Source organism: Ornithodoros turicata, chromosome 10, assembly GCF_037126465.1.
Source record: "Ornithodoros turicata isolate Travis chromosome 10, ASM3712646v1, whole genome shotgun sequence".
NCBI lineage: Eukaryota > Metazoa > Arthropoda > Arachnida > Ixodida > Argasidae > Ornithodoros > Ornithodoros turicata.
In genome coordinates, this window is record NC_088210.1 from 12325041 (window position 1) to 12345102 (window position 20062).

The 20062-nt window shown below is 45.3% G+C and overlaps 1 protein-coding gene across 3 annotated transcripts in view; it reads left to right on the plus strand.

The window, feature by feature from the left end:
• Positions 1–18171, plus strand: part of LOC135370367 (nitric oxide synthase-like protein) — a 346321-nt gene extending 328150 nt beyond the window's left edge. For all 3 annotated transcript variants that reach the window (XM_064604101.1, XM_064604102.1, XM_064604103.1), the window contains 8 exons: positions 254–450; positions 520–692; positions 1786–1996; positions 4042–4129; positions 5384–5514; positions 7483–7634; positions 9400–9591; positions 10842–18171. In XM_064604101.1, coding sequence (XP_064460171.1) covers positions 254–450; positions 520–692; positions 1786–1996; positions 4042–4129; positions 5384–5514; positions 7483–7634; positions 9400–9591; positions 10842–10946 — 1249 coding nt within the window. In that variant the 3' untranslated portion in view covers positions 10947–18171. The remainder of the gene's footprint in view (positions 1–253; positions 451–519; positions 693–1785; positions 1997–4041; positions 4130–5383; positions 5515–7482; positions 7635–9399; positions 9592–10841) is intronic.
• Positions 18172–20062: the final 1891 nt, after the last annotated feature.

Sequence of the window (20062 nt, forward strand, 5' to 3'; positions counted from 1 at the left end):
ATTACTCATAGCCCTCCCCCCTCCCCCTGGGTGGCACGCATTCATCGCTGTGAATGTGTCAGTAACAGCTATAGGGATCTCCGATCCTCCTGTACTAGTTTTGAACAACGCTTCGTCGTGCTCGCTTCTGTATTAAACAGTGCATGACATTCGGAATGTTGCCACGTTACAGTTACGAAGTCCAGAACAATACGTTTTCACGCCCACACTTTTATGTTGCTGCTGTCATAAACATTCACTGAAAACCTTGCAGGAAAACCATCATGGTGGTACTGGAGTCCAACAACGACAGTGACTTGAGGTACGCACCCGGCGACCACGTTGGCATCTACGCCGTCAACAGGGAAGACATCGTCAGCGGGATCGTCAAACGGACCGCTACAGACACGTGCGACCCTGACACCGTGTACAGGGTGCAATACCGCGAAATCGTGCAAAACCCGATCACCGGTAAGTGTACCGGCTATACGAGGGCTGGCGCAGCTGCACCATCTGACGGTTCTGTGCAAAATAACGCAGGGGAGAGGAAAGAGACGTGGCAAGACAACACGAGATTGCCGCCGTGTTCTCTCCGAGTGGCCCTCAGCAGATACCTGGACATCACGACGCCTCCTTCTCAGGAGCTGCTCAAGTATCTGTCTGGGATGGCTTCCGACCCACAGGAGCAAGGCCAGCTGCAAGCGCTCGCCACGGTGAGAAGCGCGAATGTCTTCCAGTTCCAACATACTTTGGAGGGACAGCGATGTCAATGACAGAATTGGCTAAGGGGCATCCACGAAAATGACGTCGCGAGCCAATCAACGTAAAATCAACTTTATTTCGAGATGATGAATGCGGAGTTTCACCGCCAGGGGCCCGATTCTGGTTGTGGTGTGGGGGGAATGAAATGATGAGTCCCTTCACAATAAGGATCGAAGTCCGATGATGTCGGAAAAGGTCAAAAGAGCTTTGACGGCAGAGCGTTGGTGGGCTGGAGTTTGTCAGGGACCAAGCAATTTTGATAGAGGGAGAGAGAGAGGCGAGAGTGCAGATGATTAAGAGACGCGGAGAGTGCGGTTCGGGAAGGCTGGTAGTATGGGCAATGCAGAAGAATGTGCTCTAGGTCTTCTAGAGCACCGCAATGACAACATCTGGGAGAGGGGGGGATATGTTTATTAAGAAAAAGAAAGGAAAGGTCAACCAGACGAAGGTCGGCTTGCTATTCCAAACCAAAAAGGCAAAAGAAGGGGAAGGAAAGAAAAGGGGACGAAAGAAAAAATAAGAAAAGAAAGGGGGAAGAAAGAAGGAGAAAAGGGGAAGGAAAGAAAAATAAGAAAAGAAAAGGGAAGAAAAGAAGAAGAAAAGGAAAAGAAGAAAAGAAAGGGAAAGGAAAGGAGAAGAAGAAATGAAAAGGAAAGGAAAAGAAGAAAGAACTTAACTTTAACTTTAAAGAGTTAACTTTTGTCTCAAGCCGTAACGCTTGTGGAGCTGTGAAAGTCACATCGAGTCGCCTTGGGTGAATTAATGCAGCATCTTGATGAGGGGTGTTTCATGGCATGCGGAAAGCAGAGCGTTGGATGAACTCTTCGCCGCATAGAAAGCGATATACTGTTGAGAGGAGACCGTCATTCCAACCAACGCGGTTTCATATACACCGAAGATATAAATAGACCGTTCGTTAGTCAATATTCTATGCTAAGTGTGATACGGCGTACTTTGTGATGTGCACATGATAAGACTGTGCAGAGAGATGCCAATAATCTCCATATGTGTTAAAACAGTGCAACCTCGGCTTTGTTGTTTCAGAACCTGGAAAAATACGAAGACTGGAAGGCATTCAGGTTTCCTCACTTGTTGGATTTGCTGGAAGAATTTCCCTCAGTTCGTCCGACGCCAGAACTGCTGATGTGCATGCTGCCCCTCATTCAACCACGCTTCTACTCCATCAGCTCTGCTCCTGAGGCGTATCCCGGTCAGATTCACCTTACCGTCGCTGTTGTCACCTATAAGGCAGAGCGTAAGTCTATTCACTCGTTTTCTACTCACTGTCTCATTCCAATAAACGAGTCCAGAAAATCCCAGAGTGCTTAGCGCCGCTTTGAACTGTGGGAGTTTCCTAATACGAAAGAAACGAAAATTGTTCCGATTTCTCCCCTACCGGTCGATTGTCCACGACGTGTCAAGGTCAGCGAAAGCGAAATGTGTAGGATTATTCTCCGTTCCCCCGCTCAGCAAATGCCCAGGATGCAATGCGTGCGCAAAGAGCACTGGGATTTTCTGAAATCGTCTATTGGTGCCATAATAGGGAATACGATCAGATCAACGTAATAAATTTTCTTTATATATAGAGAGAGATATATATAATGAGGAATGCAGAAAAAATTAAAGGACCGCTGAAGTGCAAAAATTCCACCCAGCGGAATGAAAGATCGTTTTACACTGACACGAACACAAAAGGAACGATATTCGTCGGTTGCGTCGTTCGTGAATTATGATCGATAGAAGAAAAAAAAAAGAAAAAAGAAAACGCAATTTACGCTTTCCTCCTTCCTCTCCATCTCAAGAAGCGCGACAGAGGGGAGAGGCCTCGGATTGGTCTCTCAAACTGTCTTCCGCGATGATTGGACAAAACGTTTGAGGCGACCAATGACGTGACCGCTCCGCATTGTCGACCTTCTTGAGAAGAAGAAGGAGAGAGAGAGAGAGAGTGAGAGAGAGCGTAAATTGCGGTTTCTTTCGCTTATATATCACGAACGGCGCAACGGAGGAATGTCGTTCCTTTTGTGTTGGTGTCAAGGTAACAGCAATTTTCCTTCCGCGAGGAGAAACTTTTGGCACCTTCGTACCCCTTTAAGAACTCCTCCTTTCTCGCCGCACAATTGTTAAATGCAGTGAACGCTGCACACGTTTTGTGATCTGGGGTACGCGCGCAGTATGAGTTGTCACGGTATGAGTTGTCCTTGTGTGAGTTGTCTTGGTATGGGTTCAGTGTGGTATGATTTGTCCCGGTATCTGTTGGGTGTGGTATGAGTTGTCCTGCTCTTTAAGAAAAAAGGGTGGAGCAGTTACACCTTTTAGAAGGTAATAGTTGTCGCATATGTTGTGCCTAAAAAGGTTGCACAGTTCTAGCTGCTATCTACGAATGATAGGGTTACCGCTTCTGATTCGGTGAGCGAGGGGGGCGCACGCCTTTTTATAGCAATTTGGATATATTGTCACGAAGCGAAATGGGTCGGCGAGTCGTCGAATAAACAGCGAACGGTTTATTAGACTACTTGGTAGCAAAACACAAGAGTGATAGCTCTCTGAACACAACTGAGTCTAAAGAATGAATGCTCCGACTTGGAGCGCAGCGTCGCGCCGAAACGTCTAGAAACAGCACGTGCGTTTGCCAGAGAGCAGGCGATGTGTCTGGAAGCTTCTTGCTTCTTCCTCAGCATGCGCCGGGATGAGATGTACCGTTTCGTGCCTGCCCTGGAAGTTTCGCGATGATGATTCGTGGCAATATGGTAATTGCTTTTACCATCCTTTTACACCCTTTATCAGACGCTATGTTGACCTAGTTGGTAACTATAGAAGTTACCACCTTTCCACACCTTTTTTTGTCTTCTTCTTAGAGGGTGGTACAAGCTGGGGTAGAGCCGCGTTATGAACGGATGCAACGTTCGACCTCATTGTATTATTTGTGGAACTAGTTTCTCCACATTTTCTCAACCATCAATCGATTCATTCATTAATTCACTAATTAATTTCAATATGCACTCCCCACCCCCACAGCCACCACCAGTAAAACATATTCCACGGTAACAAATATAACGGAGTACTTTCTCGCATTGTCGCTCAGTTACTACGCCAGTAAGCACGCCAGTGTTCTGTTGTACTTTTCCTCTACGAAAGGAGCACGGCAACTCCCTCTGTCGATACCGCTATGAGATAGTAGTAGTTAAGTTGACGGCCATGGAGACTATCGAAGGCGGAGTGAAGTACAGTGCTTGCGTTGTAAGGTTTGCTTCACTTATTCTTGTTTTATTTGACTTTTACTTTCCGGTTTCTTTTACACAGACGGGAAAGGAAAGAAGCATTATGGAGTCTGTTCCTCTTTCCTCGACACGATAAGCCCAGGAAGTGAAATGGCCTGCTTCGTGAGAATGTAAGTATTTGCGAATGCATTTTAACTGAATTGCGAGAGAAAACGCAGAAAGTGTATGCGCTCATTCGACTAATTCCGCTGCTCCCAGATAGAACCTTCTCAAAAAAAAAAAGAAAGAAGGAAAACGCTGCAGTAGGTGGATGACATACGCCTTATCCCACGAGTCTAGCGCCAGCGTGTAACGTGTTAGCCACCCTGGAAGCATTCGCATTCGATTCAGTGTTCTCTTCGTAATGCACCACAGGGGTGGCACTCAGTGTATTGCTCCGTAGACGAAAGTGTGCTGGGCGAACGCAATGCATCCTGGACATGTCCTGGGCGCACGTCGCAGCAAGCGTCGAGGCACACGTGATCTTAAAGATGGCGGCGCCCGTGACCGGCGGCAAAACCGTTTGTAAACAACGCGGTCGCTGTTTCTGCGCGACGTTTTGGATATCTTTCGATCACGGTAATTATTGTTATCCGATAATCTCGCAGTAAAACCCACAATTTTGCACATATGGCCTCGTACTGTTTACGACTTCCGAAGATGTGATGACGACCGCGCGTTAAGACTCACCAATGCGAGCCAATGCGATGTACTTAAACTAAGGAGAAATGGGCTACCATGTTGCGGAAGAAGCACCGCATGGTTTGCGCTGGCAAAATATGTTCATTTCTTGGCTTTATGACGACGGAGATATGTCGGTAAGCGGCAAAACGAGATGTAAACAAAGTCACATGACCTCAAAATGACGTTTTCTATGACGTGCGACCAAGACAAGATGGCAGTTTTGCCAAAGGCACCCGCTTGAGGGTAGTTACAGCAATGGCGGGTATTTGTGACCCCTGTGTAATACACTGCCTCCATAGCATAACCCACGACAAATTTCACAAGTGCCGTAAACTCTGCGCCTCCCTCACAGGCACCAAACCGCCCAATACATTCCGTTTTCTGTATTGTCTAGATTCTAGAGGGTTGGGGATAACCATTTTGCAGCGTTTAGTTAACTCATGTACTCGCGTAATTAAAAGGTTAATATTTTTTAGCACGTACAGTATTTTACGTACCCTGACATTGGCCAGCATGGCCAGGTTTTCGCGTAATCGACACGGCGCGACGCCCTTGTTAGGGTACAAGTGTGCTCTAATTATGCGAGTAAATACGATATAACAAGGAAGCGTGACTGTAAAAAGACCTACGATAATCCGCCTGCAAGCGAAAATTTAAATTTAATTCCCGCTAACCCTCGAACTTTACTTGCAATTCTCCAGTGCCCCGAACTTCCACCTGCCAGAGGGGAAGTCTGTCCCTGTGGTTTTAGTGGGACCAGGAACTGGCATTGCCCCGTACCGTAGCTTCTGGCAAAGGCGCTACTGTTCTCAACAGGGAGTGTATCACGAAGGTAGGTATATTGCTCACAAGTCATACATAGATGTACGTCTTTTCTTTCTTTTTTTTCTTCCATTCCTTCCTCACAAGGTTTTCTGTGGTTCGTGAGGGCCACACTGACAATATATGCACGAAGAACGAAGAAAGCCATCTGGTTGCGAACCATTGATATTCCGCATACGAGCTATCGAGATTTTATTCCCTGTTAGCGCCGCGAAGCAACTGGGGCTATGAGCGGCGTACAGACGTGGACAGATGGAGAGAGGACAGCAGGAAGGAGTGGGGGACAGGGGGTTAGTGTGCGTCCGGCTGGACCGATTTCAGGGGGTAACTGTGCCGATATTCGTCCGTAAAGGCTTCGGAGAACCCAGGGAAAACCTCAGACAACACAGGCGGTGGTATAGGATAACCTATACCTATAGTATAGGATATAGGTATAGGTAACCCACCACCTCCCAGTCTTCAGCACTACCTTGGCTATACCACCAACGAGATGGACGCCCTAACACACTCGGCCATGCCACTGGTATCAAAAGAATCGCATTGAGAAACGGGAAGATCTGAATTTTACTCATAGGTTAAACTAAAAAAAGAACCCTGCTCGGTATTCGTGTCACCATCCACGGAGATTTTGAGGCTACGATTTTGTGTGGCAGCGAGTTGGTGCGTTCTGCAACCAGCGAGTTCTGCCACTATATCAGACTACTACCAGCAGCCAACACCAATGTGTGGATGTACCTTCTGTCCACAAGAGTCAGACATTTCAGTTAGTCGTCATTCAGTCACTCATGTCAACCACCTGGAAGCGCGGCGGCCGCGAGTTCTGCAATCTGTGGAATGCGTTCGAATATGTCGTGGAAGAACCGCTATAGAGATATCCAACCGACTATTAAGCATAATAGCGTCCCGGATTCCACGACGTTCTGTTCCAAATAGTTCTTAATGACCATACGTCGCCGTGTCCTCAAATATGGGTGATTTGTACGCTAGGCGATTAGCCTTCTCTTCTCTGTAAGATCTGTATTGATGGGAGGTCGTAGCAGCTTTAAAGGAACCAAATTTATCAGCATGAGGAATAATAATCAATGTGCGAGTTGTGCAACACGCTTCAGAGTGCATGCAATCGTACAGTCGTTACATGAGAGTTGTGGGTTGTGTAACATACAGTATGGAAGACACGGTCTTGCTGCCGAAAGTATTTATGCCCCAACAATACCGAATATCCTCCGAAATATCCGAAATAATGTCGTAACGAATTCGTACATCCAGAGGATATTCAGTGTTGTTGGGGCGGCGGTTAAGTCCCCAATTACACTGCTGGAGGTGCAGCCTGTAGGTTGATCGCCAACGTGACCGCCCTTATTCGAACGCTCACAGATGTTAGAAAATTCCAGCGCTCCCACCACGTGCATGGCCGAAAGATGGCAAGAGAATATCTCATTGCTTTTTCTGCTTTTTCACGTACCTCACGTGTTATACCCCTGTCACACGGGCATTTCGATCCTTCTCGAGTCCGATCTGCATCGAACTTCCAGAGCACGCTCGAGTTTTGACGCTGCTACACGGCCACTTTCAATGCGCATTGAATGGTTGACCTGTGCAAATGAATAAACTGAACTCATTAATTTCGCGTTTCCTATATAACAGCGATATTAGTGGTAATTTATCGTATACCGATGTAAGCATCATTTGTAGCTTCGCGCGCATGTCCGTCTTAAGTTATGACAGTTCACCGGGGTCGAGGATGCAAATGGCGGCCGTCGAGCAGTCTTGAAATTCTCAATCCTGTTATGGGAACCTGTCTTGAGTCAAGCAGGATCAAAGTTCGATCCTGCTTGGAAGCGGCCGTGTAGCACCATCCGATCTGCATTGGGTTCAAGCAGGTTCGGTCGAGCAGGATCGAAAATGCCCGTGTGACAGGGGTATTACCTTGTATCGTACAACATAGTGCACGTATACCGATAGCCCAAATTCTTTCCAGGTCAACAACTGTACGAAGGAGAAATGACGTTGTACTTTGGAAGTCGTACACCGGAGTCCCAGCTGTATGCAGAAGAAGTGCAAGCCATGAAAGACGCGGGGGCGCTGAAGGATGTCCACCTTGCCTTCTCACGGGTTCCAGGGCAACCTAAGGTATGACACATGGAAATGTCTCTGATGCGCGTAGAGTGAGATAAACATTTTAGTAAAATTTGATATATTGTTTAAAAAACACATTGCCCGTGTTTTTCGCATTTGCATCGAACTCGCTTCAAGCTATCTTCACGCTGTTCTGGTTAAAGGGACCATGAAAGGATATTTGACAAGCCTTTTCAGTTCTGTTCCTCTGTACTAAAGCGTTCTCCCTGTGAAATATGACGTTGAAAATCGTCCAAATAGCGAATATATTCGATATTAACCACGGCCGCGAGCGCGACGGCTGCTACGGCCCGCCTGCGAGGCGAACTGGCCGTGACATCATACACAGAGGATGTTGCCGATCCGCGGACGGGCTTTTGCGAGCAAATTGCAAAATTTGCGAGCAAGCCTGCAAACTTGACCATGAAATATGTTTTAATTTGACCTGAAGATAAGATTGTATCTAATCGTTGACACAAAATCCTACCAGAAGTGTAATGCAGCCGTTAACTGTTAGCATGGTTTTCGGAGCACGTTTTCCGCTCTGAACTACTTCTTCGTCAGAAAATGTCTCTGTGGGTGGCCTTTTATGAGCTACTGCGTATGGAACGATTCCTAGACGGTGCCGCATAATCTCTTCCTGTATCGCTGACAATAGGCGATTTCAGATATTGCCCTTGTGCTCCGCACGGGGGCCCTTCGTCGCCCAAGTCACGCGCATCGCGCAATGCGTCGTGGGAAATGGTTTACGTTCGTGCTCGTCTGCCTGTTGCTCGAAGGTGCGGGAGGTGAATGAGAGAGAAAACCGAAACCGTTTGCGCTCTTCTTCTTCTATCTGACTCATGAAAACTAAATCCCAAAGTGAAGCGGGGCTTTCGCAACACGGCGCTCTCTGGTGGGCCATCCATACAATTTCTGAAATCGTCTATTTGCGTATCGCCATATTTCTACTGATTTCCACGGCAGATATGTGACGCCGTTGTTGTCCAAACCGAAACCATGCACCCACGTGACCCCCCGCAGGGCGTGTCCTCCCGCGGTTGCCCACAGTTGGCTGAGAGGACTGGATGGCGATGACGTAAGCACGCTTCGAAGGGATGTATCCGGCGGTCACGCCCAGCTATTTTTCCGTTGGTAACTGCACCCACGTGGCACGGAATGCGGTTAAAATTCGATGTGCGTATGACAGTGAGGGATCACGAGGACCGTTTACGGCAGAGGACTCAGAATTCGCGCAAATCATTTCATGGCCCCGTTAACAATAACTTAGATTGAAGCTTCGTGTCAAAGCATCTGAGCAGTTATTGTCGGGCAAAAACATTGAAAGAAATAAGAAGAAGAAGAAAGAAAAACCGGTAGAAAATCAGTAAAACGTAAAACTAAATTATAATTAATTCGTATTTTTCTCTTCTATCACCACCATAGTCATTAAAGTGCGGTGTCATTAAAGTGTCATTGCTGAGTTCCAACGGTAATTAACCAAGCTGAAGCTAGCGCACAAGCGGACAACCACACAACACGATGGCTACACTGCCGAAGCCATGACCGGCAATCAAGATGTATGTGAGCTCGATGCGTACACCAATAATGCTTACCATAGGTCTCCTGAAAGGAATAGTATTTATTATTTCGAACACACCATAAAATATCGTAATGGTACGCCTAATTGACGCCTGCCAGCTGGTGACGTCACGATGATGACAGGTGTGACGATGACGTTCGCTGAATGCTTGTAACAACGTATGTTTCGCTCCTATGTTTTTTTACTTTTTTTTTGCAGTTTTACGTCCAGGACAGACTAAACGAGAGAGCACAGGAGCTACACAAGCTGCTCATGAAAGATGGCGGCCACCTTTACGTCTGCGGTGACGTCATCATGGCCGATGGGGTGAACAAGGCGGTCAGGAACATCTTACGTGACCACGGAAAGGTGTCTGATGAAGAAGCAGAGGCCCTCATGGACAAGATGAGGGTTCGTGATACAGTTCCTGCTTCAGTCTGCTTTGAACGTGACGAGTGTCCCCCCTCCTCCTCTCTTGGAACGAAACATTGCTCGTACTTTTTTAATGCCACATAAAATTAACACGAGATGATAACACGCTAAAATAGATAGTTTTTGTTGCTCGCATTTCCATATTTATTAGGAACTGCAAAAGTGAAACTTGGACGCTTCACATACGTAATAGTTCTGCTACATATTGTGTTTTTTGAACCAATCGAATTTCAAAGATTGCTGCGCAAAGCTTGCGGACTCCAGACGCGCGCCAACCCTGAGGCGACTCACGCGTTATCTATTGAGAACGCAAGCAACTAGACGAGACATCAGGCGAGATCGTGCATTTCTTGCGAATACAGTACACACTTCATTGTCGCAGGCGCACGGTTTGTGTATCCCGGAACACAAGAACGCAAACCAGGCATTCGTATAAATCACTTGGATGCGAGGTTTTGCATACAGCAGCGATACATCGAGCGGACGACATAGAGACGCGAAGCGAGAGAAAGGCCAACAGATCGCACATATATTTCTCACAGGCACGGAACTCGGACGTTACAACCGTTTACAGTTTAAACCGAACTTCTCCATAGCTCCTGCTGTTCATAAAAAAAAGTGTAATGGTAATGAGTTACCACCCGTCTCAAATGCGCTACGTTGTACTTTAATATCACGTGATGTCCCTCTGCCAATCCGGGGCCGAAGCCAACGTTTTCCTTTGCGAACTTTGAGAGTCTCCACGTCTCAGTTTCTGAAAGTCTTCAAAATTAATTTGTACGGAAAGTATGAGGAACTGAGAGGTGTTGATTTGTGTGTGTGTGTGATCACACAGCCAAGTTCTAGATCACGATATCTTGAAACATCGCGGTTACATTTTACTTTGCAGTTCCTTCAAACATCCGACACGTGGTATTTTGCATAACGTGCCGGAAATAAGTGGGTATACATTCCATTTTCAACGCATTAAGGGAGAGGGGGATCTCATGCGAAATGATGCTTGACAAGGATCCACTTTTTGATGAACAAGTAGAAGAGGAAGAAGTAGTAGTAATAGTAGCTCTGTAAACGGTGCATAGTGTCATTGGTAGGAAGCATTGTAAGCTTCGGCTGTTGAATGCTCATTTAGTCCGATAGTTTTAGTTCGCAACAAAGGAAAAAAAAGAGAAAGCAATCGAGGTTATCTCTCGTTGTTCCTTTTAATTTATTTATTATTTATTGCGTTACAGGAAGAGAACCGAATCCACGAAGACATTTTCGGCGTGACCCTTCGCACGGAGGAAGCAACGAGGAAAAGTCGGGAGGATGCCAAGCGCAGAAGCACCAACAAGTGACATCGCCTGAATGAGCTTCCCGACAGCTTTTGCTCGCTTGCTTTCTCCAAGTTTTGCAACCTTTTCTCAAACTCTGCGCGGGTATAAACGTTCGTGCGCGAAAAGGAAACACGCGTATACTTCTTCATCCATCTGTTTTAGCACGCACTTTCACTTTGTTGCACAACCAGTACTGGCAATCGCCTTTTACTTTTCGTAACCATCGTTTCAAGCATTCCTCGGGAACGGATGGGGTCAATCGGTATGTGACTGCGTAACGCGCTGCGCCTAAGGCGGACTCACTTCGTAAGATGTCTAAGGGGAATTTTTGTTCGCAGGGTTCTCGTAAACCTCCCTAAATTTCTGCACGAAACAGGTACAGGTGTGTTCCCCTAGAGTTTATCTAGGGAATGACATATTTTTGAAGGCCTGGCGCGATATACTGATTTTTTGCGAATTTTTTCAGTCCATGGGAGTCCATGGGAGATACAACAAAATCGCTTCTCTCAGTACGCACGCCCTCAATATTTGGGCAAAAATGGCGTCATTCCCTACAATAACAGTCGGGGAATTGATTGCAACCAACAAATCCGACAATCTTACTGCAGTTTTCCAGATCCCTGCGAATGAAAATAATCGCTTTGCCGTTTGCTATCATGCTCTGCTCGCGGGCGCCGATTATATTACTTCCTTGAAGCGTGGGAGGAAAGTAAAACGAAGAAAACAATTTTGCGACGGTGCAGCCAACTCTCCCCGGAAGCGAACGTTAACTAGACCGCATGAGTCCGCCTTAAATTTACAACAATCAACAGCAAGGTGTTATAAACTTACCAGTTTTGCAAGGATACGTGTTATCGTAACGATGCGCGTTTGCGTGTCTGCGGTGTACACCGTATCTTATGACAAGGAACAGACTCTGTATCATATGATGTGCTCCAAATGGGTAAATATAAAGTTTGCTTCTGAGGCTATGCGAGGCCATGTTCCTGCTTCCGAATATATCGACGAAAAAAAATAATAAATCGATGACGCAATGAATGATGCACCGTTGACCCCAGCCTTGTGCTGCAGAAGGCGGGCCTTGCAGACGTTTTCACTGCCGATTCCCCAAGCGCATCCGGCTTTTATTTCATTAGAAATGGCTGATCTCCAGGGAAGCTCTAACACTGTCCTACTGCCACAAAACTTGTTCTTTTCTATGGCCGTGTGTAAACACAAACTTACGTATACAAGGTCATCTGGATGTACAGGCTTGTGCAACAAAATAGCCTGGATGAGAGGAAACATAAGCTACATACGTAAGGGGTCCCTCGCGACCGACATGGGAAGCCTCAGTCTTTGACGTGTGCTGCAATCAGTTCGCATCCCTATTCCATACACCGATACCTTATCATTTCTCACACCCACAACACTCAACACTGTGCAGTATGCAGAATGCTGTGTAAATGTATTTTTGTGACTACAGAGCGAGGTTGCTGTGACTCGAATCAAAATGTATGGAGGCACAATGGCCCTTCTTAATGTGGATTGTGTGTGGTGGCTTTCCTTTGAGAATGATGTGTGAAACCATCTGAGCCTACACCGTATTCATAAATCAGCCTTTGCTACTACTTTCCTTAATCCGCGTTCGTTCTACTCACAAACAAGCCCGGCCTCACAACTTGTAAACGCCATCGAGGGTACTTCTCTTATTTTTTAAAGGAGCAGTGAAACGCTTTATTCATAAAGTGGGGCACTACCAGCCACAGGATTGGCGCTCTCACACTCTTAAGGCAGAACTTCACTACATAGTGCTCTGAAGGACGAATAGTGCACAGAATGATAACGTTATAACTCCTGACTTCTGTAAACCGTGGGACGTACACCTTTTTCTGACATCACTGCAAAAAATAGCACAAAAAGGCGTACGCCTCTCGCTTGCAACAAATCAGGGGAGAGAACAATGTCATTCGGGACAGTGGATGGCTTGAAGCGTGTTATGCGGTGCTCCCCCGAGGGTCCTCGTGACGTCAGTCCCTCTCATTCTTTTACGGGCTCTCTGAAATAGTTCAGGGGTTTCTAGAGAGCCGTCCACATCAAGGAGCTGTCTCGTGCGCTACAGAGCAGCCTCAGTGTTTTGGTGCACGAACAGATCGTTTCTCGTCAAGAACGAAAGCTTTACGGAAGTGCCTTTCACTGCTCCTTTAAGCATAAATGTAATCAAATAGGCTTACTGAAAACTGTTACTGATAAGGGGACAAAAACGCAGATGTTGCCTTCCTGAACACGGAGATAATCTTCAAGGTGTGCGCCTTGTTCACTGTTCTATGCATCTCGCGTGCGGTATGCTAATCTCCGATGAACTATTTCCATTGATCGGATGTTAACTTACATCGCTGCAGACTATTTCATTGATCATGAGTTCAAAACTTTTCGATGTGCTGACGTCACATTCCAAGTTGAATTATCCTGAAAGAAGCCTGAAGCTGTCGAACTGAGCTTGTTGCTGAAGTATGTTCGCTTACCAAATGTAATGTAAAAAAAAGAAGAAATAGATTACTCGTGATAGGAGCTTGAAAGACATTTTACGTCTACACCCTAAAAACAGAACTTCACCGCACGGCACACTGTGCGCCAACCATTGCCACGAATGATAGGCTTATCGCTTGCGAATGAACGACAGAGGGGGGGCGTCCGCCTTTTGAGGCAATTTCATATATCCAAATTGCCACAAAAAGGCGTACGCCGTCCCTCTCCGCATCAGAAGCGATAACCCTATGATTCGTGGCAATGGTTGCCGCACAACGTGCTATGCGGTGAAGTTCTGTCTTTAGAGCGGATACTTTTCTGAATGCATTGTCAAATTTCGAAATCACCCGCACTACGACGCAGTTCTGTGCTACTTCAGAATGTTCAGGTCAATCAATCATCCTGATTTCTGAAATGACGTTGAACAGAAAGCTTAAAACAGTGCAATACTTCACGCTTTATAGAAAGCTTGAGCATTTTATTCGCAAATGCAGCATGTGTGGAATCCTCTTAATAACCAACACTCTTGAAACAAAACTTCGCCCCCAAAAAACGCTCGCAGCCGACCATCATCCCGAACGACAGCGTTCTGCCCCCTGAAGTCTGTTGAAAACTGCAGTCTTACTACCTTGTTGTGACATTTATGCAATTATGCTAATTGTCACAAAAAGGCGCACTCCCCGCGCTTCCCACAATTCAAGACAGACAACTTTGTCATTCTATGCCATGGGTCGACTTCAGCGTGTCAGGTGCTGAAGTTCCGTTTTAGGGTGGCAGTTTAGTTCAACATTGAACCGCACGGCAAGTAGTTCAACTATGATGCCATGAGCCATGCCTAGCAATTGCCATGCTTAGAGCCATCCCAAGTAGCACAACATCTGAGGCCAATATTGGTTCAATATTGGATCACAAAAAAAAAAGAAAAAGAAAGCGTGCGCCTCCCGTTTTCAATCATCAGGATGGACGACGTCACTCGGGACGGTGGTTGACTACTATGCGGTGAAGTTCTGTTTTAAAAGTGCACAACCCTAAAAAGGAACTTCACCGCATAGCACGCTCTTAGCCTACCACCATTTCGAGTGACATCGTCCTTAGTCCTGATTTGTTGGAAACTGGAGGCCTGCGCCCTTTTGTGACATATATGGAATTATCCGAAAGGGGCCACGAAAAGATTAAAAAAAAAAGAATCTGCAACCATATGTAACGCATTTCTAGCTGCTAATCCACTCACCATTTGGAGTGTGAACTCAACATTTTTATTATTTTTTTATTATTACTATTCCATTTCTGGTCATTGGTTAGGATAATGGCGATGTTAAAGACTACGGCCAAAGAGGGCGACTGCTTCTACACCACCGCTGCCGTCACGACAGAAAAACTGGACGTGACGTCAAAAGCAGGCGACCTTGGGCCGCTGGAGAGCTAGCTTCTTGCAGCCTTGGAGTGAGCGATGGATGTAAGTGACGTCACTCGGCATACAGGCGGTGTATCGTGCGGCCGTTCGACGCCTACTCCTTCTTCTTCTTTTTTTTTTTCTTTTCGCGTGAGCTGCGCCCGCGTTGAATGCAATATGCCAAGACTTGGATATATTTCGAATAACAGGCATCCTTGCGAGCCGTTCTCCAATGAGGACTCAGATTTTTTATTCTTTTATTTTCAAATCTTCTGATGGATTCTATGGAAAAACCTCCCACTTACGGGTTCCCAAGTTTTTGCCAAAAAAGAGAGACATGAACCAGAGAAACAGAACAACCACACGTTTACTTGCCCCAAAAGTAGAAGTACAGTAAAAGTCCGCAGCAACACAGCAACACAGGGTCTTCAGGCTCCGCTTCTTCTGCTCCCCGGTGCCGAAAAGGTCCCCAGGCTAACGAACAGTTTGTTTTTGTTCACTTCGTGCTGGCGCCCAAGCCTCCTTGTCTTTGTCGACGTTTTTCGCGTCGTTGCCCCACAACCCTTCAAGCGTCACAAAAAGGCGTGGTCCTCGCGTGTTGAAACAAATCTAAAAAAAAAAAAAGATGTCATTCGGTATTATGGTAGGCCATGAGCGCGATACGCAGTGAGCTTCTGTTGCGTCTATGAACATGTTATGTGGTGAAGCCCCGCTTCTTAATGTGCGGGGCAAAGAGTGAATGTCTCTCGATGATTCTCTCTGAACTCAATTGCTTCGCATCTAAACATATCGTAGACCTTTTGAGCAGTGCTCGAAACATATCTCACCGATCAAGAACCACATTTGTCGCAAAATGGACCTATAGTTGCCACCATGCGGGTGGATTGCTGTTGTTGTTTTTTGATGTTGGCGAACAAAAAATAATAGGGAGATAGTGAATTCGTCACATGACAAATTCGGCTACTCCTATAAACGGACCTCCCCCCTTTCCCCTCTAAAAGGGAAAGGGATTTGCCCTGCGTACGACAGTGTGCTATAGCTTTCCTTCGGGTAGATTACAACGGTACGTGATTTAAATGAAGAAATTGTCATGCCAGGCCACGGATTGATCGTTATTAGTTTTAATATGGTTGGATATAGTCAGGGTGTAGATGGGCTTTCGGAAGCGGGATGAATACACTCACGTGCCAAAGCGCAAAAGGTATATACGAGTTAGAAAATTGGTACCTTCGTTGCAGTCACCAACCCCTCCTGCTGCCCATATGCCGCTTACGTCTTTTTCCTTTTCCTTTTCTGTTTTTTTTTTACAAGGAATAGCAAGTCGACTGCTGTCTGGCTGACGTTTCCTTTTTGCCTGCCTATTTTTGTTTCGCAATAAATATACCCCCCCCCAAAAAAAAAAAAAAAAAAACCTTGCGGCTCGTACCACATACAATGGTACAGCGAAATTAGTTCTGACGGGGAGCGGAAACAACATACTGATTCGGCGCTTCCGTATTTTTAATGCGAGCAATATTTTATGTGTCATAAAATTTTGGGCTGTCCGAATAGTAATTTAAAAACTGAAGCAACTACGAAGCGAATAATTCTATATTCAATCGAACTACATAGATCCTGATATGCAGCACGTGAACGTAATGGATGAAGAGGGACCTTTGAATGAAGCAGCACTTATTTTGTTTCATGCTCTCTCTTGGGACACAGTAAAATTTTTTGCACCCTTTTGGGTGTAAAATGGGTGTAATTTGCGCATAACACCCTTTTTTTTTAAATTACGCCCTTCGCAACACCCCCGTGAAACTACGAGGGTGCTTTATGAGTGCAAAACGGGTGTACATTAGACACCCCCCTTAAAAACACCCTAACAGCCCCTTATGAAAGCACTGACTGCGGGTGTCTGAATTCCCACGATTTTTCCAGTGCACCACGATGCACCATAATGTGGATGGTTGAACTGGTACACGTGCATTACCAGTTACTGCCGTTATTTCTGTCACTAAAGTCAAAGATTGATTTCAGATGTTTTTTTTTTTTTTTTTCTAGATGGTTTTCTGCGTAACATTTAGAGCTCCCTTTTCTTTTCCTCTGCAGCGCACTATATTCGAATGTGGTCCGGTATCACAACCTTAGTTTTGTAAAACTGTTCCGTGTCTCCCTTTATCTCTGGACAATGGAATTAGGAATGAAACTATATCGATATCTTTACCGATGCTATGTTCATTCCCAGTCGATATTATCGGTGTTTTAAAAACGTCGACATTTGATCGATTATACCGATATTGTATTTGACCAATATCGACATATACCGATAAATAGCGAAATTTTTCCTCTCGGGCACGTGCATATAAATATTCGTGGAATATCGATGTGTATCGATAAAGTGAAGATAGATTGTGGCGGACATAAATATATAGATCGATAAAACATCGATATTGTAGTTCATATTTTTCGATGTTCCGATTGAGATAGCGATATTTGGCTGCATTTGGAGTTCGGGTTTATTTTATTTTCCACCCTCAATTGGAGGAATTGATTTATCATTCGTGGTTATATTGCTTCTTTATAAAAGCTTGCTCGCGAACTGCGGTCCGACTCAAACGATTGATTTGCTCAAGTGATATAGTTGTTTAGCTTCATCTTCACGAATGAGGACCGACAGTATCGTACAAAAATGTTTGGTATTACATATCTCCCAGTATACAGAGCGGACTAACTTTTCCGAACACCGCTGTTCTGTAACGTCAATCATGGGGCGTCGATGTCGAACTCAACAGGTGTATGAACTTCTACCACTTTTCACGAAACAGTATTCGCTAATCAATTTATTCATTGCAGTCTAGTATGATTGTAATCGTATATGATTCTCGTGATAAAAACAAAAAAAACTTTGTGTTATCTTTCACTGCTTTCATCAACGTCTACAATTTCGAGGTGCTTTCGTTTCTTATTGGCATAGTAGCGGGTTCTCGATGTAGGCTTCTCAATAGGGTATAATCTAGGATTTTCACGGTGAACTTGCCACATGATCGTGTCAGAGTGTGAACTTTCCTGAATGTGTGAATGTGAAGATAATGTGAAGACAAATGCAACCACATGCAGCGAAATGAAAGGCTGTAGTGATCTATGGTGTGATTAACTTTCCTCAAGTTTTCAACTGTGTGTGTCATGAACTGCTAACTTGCATATTTTCTTTTCACTTCAGCTCTATTTGTTTATCTTGTTGTTGATACATGGACTGAAGCTATGACTTCCTATATGGTTATACATCTATATAAATATATATAAATAATATATATATACATACAACCGCCTATATATAATAAAGGTTTATCTTTCATTGTGTAATGATCATCTAGTTCACTTTTCTGCTGTGTCATCCTTCGTGTGGGCGGACTGGAAGGCCTCGACCTGCGATTTTCCACAAGTAAGCGAAAAAAAAAAGAAAACAAATGTCGTGCGTGGCAAGGAAACACGTTCGAACACCTAGACCATACAAGTTGTTGTGTAAACGAAGCAACAATCCTTGAAGGCAAAGCGAGATTAAGAGGCGGCCAGACGTGGGATGCTACAAATTGAGCGATCCCATATTTAATACGAGCCCCATTGGATTTCATATATTGGTTTCTCTTTTCTTTATACAATATTAATATTGCTCTTGTACTTCGCTCTGCATCGCGGAGTGTCGCCGCCGACGCTCTTGAAAAAGCGAACGTATTCGTATATATGCAGTATTTGTCCATTCTATGTGTTCCAGCCTACTCGTATTTTTCTGGTTTCGTATTCCTATATAAAGACTGGTTCCAGGTCATATTTTGCTGCGATGGGCAAGAAGCGCGAAAAACGCTAGGCTGGTAAAGGTGATAGTTCCCACTCGCATTCTTTGCTCGGCGGCGTTACGTAAGCAATGACGTAGGGGCGCAGGTCGTCTACTGGCAAACTCAGGTAGCAAAATCAGCAAGATTCGCAAGTGATTCGTTGGAATTCGGGATGGATCCAGGGTACCCGGGTTAGAATCCCGGTGCCGGCTGTGCTGCCTGGGGTTTTTCCTGGGTTTCCCTCAGACGCTGTCAGACATATGTCGGCACTGTTCTCTTAGAAGTCGGCCCAGGACGCACATTCACTGGTGACTCTTGCACACATCTGGGAGGCCGACTACGGCAAGTCCTTTCGCTAGCACCCACCACCCTTCTCATTAGAACAAGAAAAAGCGCTCTCTTCGCTGCAACGATCGATTGATTGATTGATTGATACTGGATACTTCCTTGCTCTGTAGCGGACTAATGCAATCCCGCTACAGATGAACAAGCGGAATTCGCCACTATATTCAAATGCAAGGCTAATCTCAAAATGAGTCGACATCCCCATCTGTCTGTTCAAACATTTTGACGTTCACTCTCATCGCATTTATCGTTCATTTTGTGTTTCGGACCTATTGAATAGCAGTATACTACCTCCATAATTTTTTTATAGTTTAAGTCTTCTAAATGGCATACGGCAACGAACAAAAACCTAAACTTCACTTCGCCAAAACTACTTCATAAGGTAGGCTTCACCTTTTCGAAGCAGGTGCCCTCTGGTGAGCGAGGTGAGTCAATGGAGTTGGAGTTGGAATTAAAAATAAAAATATGGAGATTGTGGCTCCTACAAAACACAAGAGCCGGCTACTCCAAAACACTTGAAGATAAAAAAAAATAAAAAAAGAAGAAACAGTCAATAAACCGTATAACGTTGGCAAGATACGCTAACTCAAGAATAAATATCCGGATATGACATAGGGGAAGTCAAGCAGATATTATACAACGAAGAGAAGGCGTTAACGGCTGAATATATCAATAATTGACAAAACGTGGAAGCATTCGGGGATGGACAGAAAATGGAAGGACAATCGAAGAAAATGTTGCGGTCACCACGCGAGGTCTTCATCAGCATTCGAGTGCACAAAATTGGGTCGCTTCGACACATTCCAGCAGCAGGATGTTTGGGAAGCTAATAGAAAGTCAATTTGACCCCAAAATTACATTATTGGCATTGTGGCTGTCCTGGGTCGCGCTGACGACGAAACGACAAAGTGACCTTGAGCTGTTATATAGTAGTATTATATCGGACTATTATATTAGCTAGACTATTATATCAGCCTGACCGACCGACATGCATGTCTTCCAAATCCTCTCAGTGCGACAAGGGCCAGCAAGAGCGGATCTCTAAGGTCACGCTTCCCCGCTAACTTTTTGAGGGC